This window comes from Chrysochloris asiatica, unplaced genomic scaffold (genome assembly GCF_000296735.1).
Source record: "Chrysochloris asiatica unplaced genomic scaffold, ChrAsi1.0 scaffold00003, whole genome shotgun sequence".
Classification (NCBI taxonomy): Eukaryota; Metazoa; Chordata; class Mammalia; order Afrosoricida; family Chrysochloridae; genus Chrysochloris; species Chrysochloris asiatica.
The window spans coordinates 28,388,888-28,394,887 of record NW_006408521.1 but is presented as its reverse complement, the minus strand read 5'-3'; the positions used below and the strand labels follow the sequence as shown (position 1 = coordinate 28,394,887).

The 6,000-nt window shown below is 39.7% G+C and overlaps 1 protein-coding gene across 3 annotated transcripts in view; it reads right to left on the bottom strand.

Annotated features, from left to right (window-relative positions):
* Positions 1–6,000, bottom strand: part of BTRC (beta-transducin repeat containing E3 ubiquitin protein ligase) — a 252,818-nt gene that overhangs the window by 15,795 nt on the left and 231,023 nt on the right. For all 3 annotated transcript variants that reach the window (XM_006831261.1, XM_006831262.1, XM_006831260.1), the window contains 4 exons: positions 5,583–5,832; positions 4,784–4,902; positions 2,263–2,373; positions 1,215–1,293 (listed from right to left, as the gene is read on the bottom strand). In XM_006831261.1, the coding sequence (XP_006831324.1) occupies positions 1,215–1,293; positions 2,263–2,373; positions 4,784–4,902; positions 5,583–5,832 (559 nt within the window). The remainder of the gene's footprint in view (positions 1–1,214; positions 1,294–2,262; positions 2,374–4,783; positions 4,903–5,582; positions 5,833–6,000) is intronic.

Sequence of the window (6,000 nt, the reverse complement as noted above, 5' to 3'; positions counted from 1 at the left end):
ATGGACGAATGTCAAGTGAAGTTAAAATAAGTATGAATACATGTTAACGACATGGACGAATGTCAAGTGAAGTTAAAATAAGTATGAATACATGTGAACAACATGGACGAATGTCAAGTGAAGTTAAAAAGAGCCAAGTGCAAAGGGCTACATATTGCATGATTTAATTTTTAAAGAAATCAAATGAATAGCTGTTGCTAGGTGTTAGAAGGAGGGAACTGATGCAAAGGGGCACAAAAGAACTTACTGGTGTGGTGGGAGTTTTATGTATTGGTTATGGTGGTAGTTTCATGACTGTAAAATTCATAGAAAAAGTTAGAAAGGGGTGAATTTTGCTGTATGTAAATGATACCTCAAAACAAGAGCTAAACTGTAAATGAACGAAAGTATACATTTTAAGAGACAGAGGATTAAACATGTTTTATGTTAAAAGAATAAGCTTTGAATCCAACAAGGAAGATGAAAAAATGTATCCTTTTCTCCTCCAGAGACGGGATCATTTGAATGCTCATTGTCAGGACTATAGAAGGCTGGCTTTCAAGAGCTTACGCTCATCTTTCCTTCCCAGCATATCCCCCTCTAATCTTTATCGTCTGATGGAAGTAGCTTTTAATCTTTAATCTATTTTCCAGCCCAGGCCCTGGGTGAATACCATGATGGAGAATCTGGTTCTTTTGAAGGTAACACTCCTCCTATCTCTAAGTGTGAAAATGTTCAGACAAGAAGAGAGATGGGGAATAAAAAGGTGTTACTCATGTTGCTGCAGGAAGCATCCCTGGAATATGATAGAGAACTAAGGGGCTGGCCAGGGGCTCCTACAGATGCCCACGACACTTTTTGCAGGTACAGGTGTGCAGGTCCTCAGATCCTGGACAGGTTCCAACTTGGGTAATTATATTTCCTCTCCCTAAGTACTCCTGCTGTTGTTGGTGGATACAGAATTCTTATTCACTTCCTGTACCCAACTGTTGTGGAGGGTTGCTGTGCAGCTGTTAAACAGCTGCCACATTCTTCCCCATGTATAGTCTCTAAAGCACTTTTGGATGAAAGGTGCTATATAAACATATTTTATTGTCATGTACTAGATGCCTTTCCACTTAGTAGTAGGTTTTGTGAGGTTCTAATGATCAAATCCAGATCTATATTACACAGCACAATGTTTAATTTCTTCTTCCTCCTGTTTCCCAATCCCCTCTAGACAACAAGGCTCTTACCACAAGGGTCCGTAGACAAAGAGTCCCTGCAGGAGCACGGGGGTCCAGAGCAGCCACAAGGTCCCACACTTTTATTTTTCTAAAGATCAAAAATGGTACCAAAAAAATCTTAGGTGAAAGCAAAATAAAGAGAACACAGGGAGAAGAGCAAAAATCATGGCAATAAACATGTATGGTGAGTGTAAGGCATCTTCTTTCTAGTTGGTTTGACAAAAGGCTCAGGCAACATGTACCAGAGTTCTGCAGCTTATATAAACAAGCCCTCATATTTTGATTTCATTAAGAAGAGTCTAGCCCTTCGAGAAATCAATTATAGGTCATGTCTCCTCAAAGAAAATAATAGATAAGACTCAAGAAAGGTGGGTGCACATCAGAACTGAGGCAATGAGAAAATGTAACCTTGGACCTAGCTGGAGCATGTCACCACATCCTGAACAATTTCCCAAGGGTATGACAGTGACGGCTAACTCAAAGCAGAGGGAAAGTGCCTGCTACACTTGCTGCTGCTTGAGTTGGCTTAACGTATCAATATAGTCAGCTCAAGAACTAAGATAATGTTGCAAGTTAGTTTCTAGTACTAAAAAAAAAAAAAAAGCAGTGGATATTTGAACTGTAATCTTCCACTCAAAATAAGGCATCTTGATAAGAAGGAACGAAAAATGAATACATTTTGAATGCTAGACATGGGATCCATCCACAACATGAACGGATTCTACAACCAATGGATATTATACTGAAGAAAATAAAGGTTAGTGAACACCTGGTAAATGGAATGTTAGGAAAGTGACCAACAGTACAATGCTTTTAGGAATCACTTTCAAGGAGATCAAAGATTCTACTACACTAAGCTCCAGCATCACTGTGTTACTGGTTTGTCATCATTTTATATGTATATCCTATTATAGTGGGTTTGTCTTATTTTTTGCTGTATAGGGCAAAAAAGAAAAATATTTTGATTACTAAATGAAAAACATGTGCAATTAGATGGCTGGGAAGAATATTTTAGGAAAGAACAAAGGAGAGGTAACCAATTAGGTTAGAAACTCACCCATCATAGGCACCACTGACTATCCTCTTGTTATCAAACCGAATACAACGCACCAATTCCTCATGGCCTTCCAATACTCGTAAACATGCTCCACATTCTATGTCCCATAATCTGGAAGAGAAAATTGACTGAAGTGAATTTTGGTATATTATTTTATGAGCCTGAAATGTGTTAACAATTGATTTTGCATGTCTTTAAAGAAGTCACCCAAATAAAACCAATCAACAATTGATTTTGAAGTAATTTATTCTCTTTCTGCTGTAAACCAGGCAGAAAAAAAAAAAAAAAATCCGTAGCTCAAACATAGCATGTATTTTCAAAACACAATGATCAAGATTCTATGAAAGTAAAGCTTCCTGAAATGATCAATAAAAACAAGATGTAGAGTAGTATCTCCCTAACAGTAAGAATGAGATGCAGTGTCCATAAACTTTTTTTCTAACCTCTTTATTTCTGTTTTAGAAACAAATGTTTGGTTGGAGTGATGAGAATGAGCTAAATACTAGATGATGGCTAGCTCTTTTTAGTTCCAATGAGTTCCAATGGAGAAGATGCTAAATGGAGTCTGGACTGCTTCTGCTCATTGATGTCCAGCTTATCAAACTTACTGCTTGGTACTTCTTGAACAGGAATGTCCCATCAAAGAAGAATGTGAAGAAAGTCCAAGATGGAGATGGCAAATATGGAGAATTCAACATGGATGTACAGCTTAGTGTGATGATCCCATATGGACTCTAAAATTCCATGTTTAGTCAGAGCTGGGAGTGAGACCAGGGTACTAGCCTGTCCTTGTTGCATTGCTTCTCTGATTCTACTTTGCAGAACACTGGGGTCTTTAAGACATTTGGCTGCCTTGGAGGGAGTACGGTCAAGGTATTTGTCAGCTTTTTGAGGCCATTTTCTTAGCAGCCTGCTGGGCTATCCTGAACTTATTATCTTTCTGTCTTTGGCCTCTCAAAGTTCATCAGAGACATCAACCCCCTCACAGTGTTACCTTTACCATCACCTCACACCCGTACTTGCCCTATTGTGTGATGGGTTCTTTAGGTAATTATACTGCATGGGGACCTACCACAGTACCAAGGTTCTCAAAAAAGTGGTTGGCAACTATTTCAGGGTTTAGCTCCCATTTGATGTTGTTCTTCATCTCCACATGCACGTGACAACTTCTCAGCAATTTCTCCTCTTCTAATAGCTTGTTTTCAAGGGATGCATATACAGCCAATCCTAGAGGCAGGAGTTGATTCCATCCCACAGATTTATTTACTAAGACCAGGTCACCTCGGACTCTGAAGTTCCTCCACAGACTGTGTTAAGAATGAGTTCCAGGTTGCCTTTGGGCTGGTGTTTTGTGTCCTCCATCAGTTTACAGATGCGATATCATCGGTACTGGGGTGGTTTCTTGCCTTCTTCCAGCAGCGCTCCACAATGACTGTGCCCCAATTGTGAGAGAGGTTGAATTTGCGCTCCACGCTAGGGCTGCTAGCTCCCAAATCATGGCTGGAACAGCTCCCAGACTCCTCCTCAAAGCAGAGGCTCAGCACCTACCTGCAGCAGAGTTCTGCCTGGGTTGCGATCGCTGCGGCTACCACGTTTCCAGGCACACCCTCCCAGAGCATCTCCACCTGGTCACTGAGGACACAGCTTTCACCCACTGCACATGACAGCCCTTCTTCCATCAGGGAAGCTCAAAGTTCTCAAAAACATCTATATACTAATTTATACAATCTTATGCTTTTAGGCCAATCCAAGTGATATCCAGATATGATGATTTCCTGAGATATGTGTACAATAGCTGTTTTTTTTTTAAATGGCCTTTACAACTTAATTGAAAAAAGGGTAAGGATGGATAAAGTTTCCACATTTTAATTGTATCTAGTCCCTCAAGCTTGTGAGGGAAAACACCAAAGAATATGTCAATTTGTAAATTCTTCATAATTTTAAGAACAGATAACTCCCTGGTTAACTATGAATCTTACATAATACTAACATAATGAAATGTGCAATTTGTAATAGGGGAAAAAAAAATCTTTCTTCTTCTTTTTAGAACAGTGGTGAAGAGAAAAGGATTTTTGCTATTTACTAACACTTTCCAACTGTAGACAGGGGAAATGTAAGAAGAGCCCTCAACCTCCATTTACCTGTCTCTTTTGCTTACTTCTTTGAGCAGTCCCTTTAAAAAAATAGGCCTGTCTGGTAATAAGCAGGAGAAAGATGTGGTTTCTGCTCCTATAAAGGTTTATAGCATCAGAAACCCTACGAAGTGTCACTGTGAGTAGGAACCAACTCCATAGCACACTGCCATCACCATCTAGTAATAAACTATTACTAGAAGGAAATACATCAACAAAAGTCTTTGCTGTGTTGCGTCCCTGCTTAGGGCAAATTTGACCTGTAAAAAGCTACAGAAAGGAAAAATATTTCATAGTGAACATAACACAGTTGGACATTTGTATGATCTGTGTGCCAACACTGAATGGCAGGAACATGATCCCTTCTGGGAAAAGTACCTGCTGCTCACCTGATGGTATTGTCAGAAGATCCACTCACTACCAGCCTGTCTCTGTACTGCAAACAAGCAATGCCTCGTTTGTGTCCATTTAAAGTCCTTACAAATTCACAAGTACTTGTGTTCCATACCTGAAAACAGAAAAAAGCATCTGGCAGTTAATTTGGTACTCTTAACTGGTAAAATCTATGGCAACCAGAGTCTTAGGGAAGCAAAACTAGAATTGAATCACTTGGAGAAATCAACTGCTCCAAACAAAGCAAAGCAAAGCAAAAAATATGACTGATTCAAATTTGGATAACCTATGGCAAGTCTGTTATCTGCCTGCTATCACATGAGAATTTCTCAAAATGATTTAGTCTTAAGGGGTTCATCTGATCTTGCAGATAAATACTCTTAACAAAATTTACCCCTATGCTTGCCATACATTTTAGGGATGAAATACTGTGATCGTTAGGGTCTTGTGTCAACTGGACTGGGTCAGGATTCCCAGGGGTTTCACAGTTGAGATGTGCTTTTCCTCATGGTGAAATCTAATACAAGCATAGCTAACTCTATACCTAATTATGTAGAATAAGCACAGGACTGCTAACCATAAGGTCAGCGGTTTAAACCCACCAGCTACTCCCTGGAAACCCTACAACAAAGTTGCTATGAGTTGGAACCAACTTGACGGTACTTAGAAACCACAATAGTGATGTTTAAATATGAATTCCCCTTGATCAAATCTTCACATGTCCTCCCTTACTCTATACTGGAGACTTACTGGACATTGTTTGCTTTCTAATTAAAGTTATCTCAGACACCTTACCTTTATAGTCCTATCCCCAGAGGCAGAAACGACGTACTTATCATCAAAATCTACAACATTGACAGCAGCTCGATGCCCAACCAGCACCCTCCGGAGGGTAATGTCAGTTGGGGAGGCCATATCCCATACAGCAATGGAACGGTCTTTGGAACAGGTCACCATCATGCCATTATTGAAACGCAAGTGCAGAACGGCTTCACAATGGTGGATCAATGTGTTTAGCATCTCACCAGTATTTACATCCCATACTCTGGAAGAAACATTAGGTTATCTGAGATTTAGATCGTGTTAAAAGGTGTTATAATCTGTTGCCAGTATATGACCACCACCTCCCACGCTGTTTTGACTAATTATGAAACACCTGACATTCAGTCTGATACCACTAATGAGATACAATTTAAACTGGAATCTGATTAAT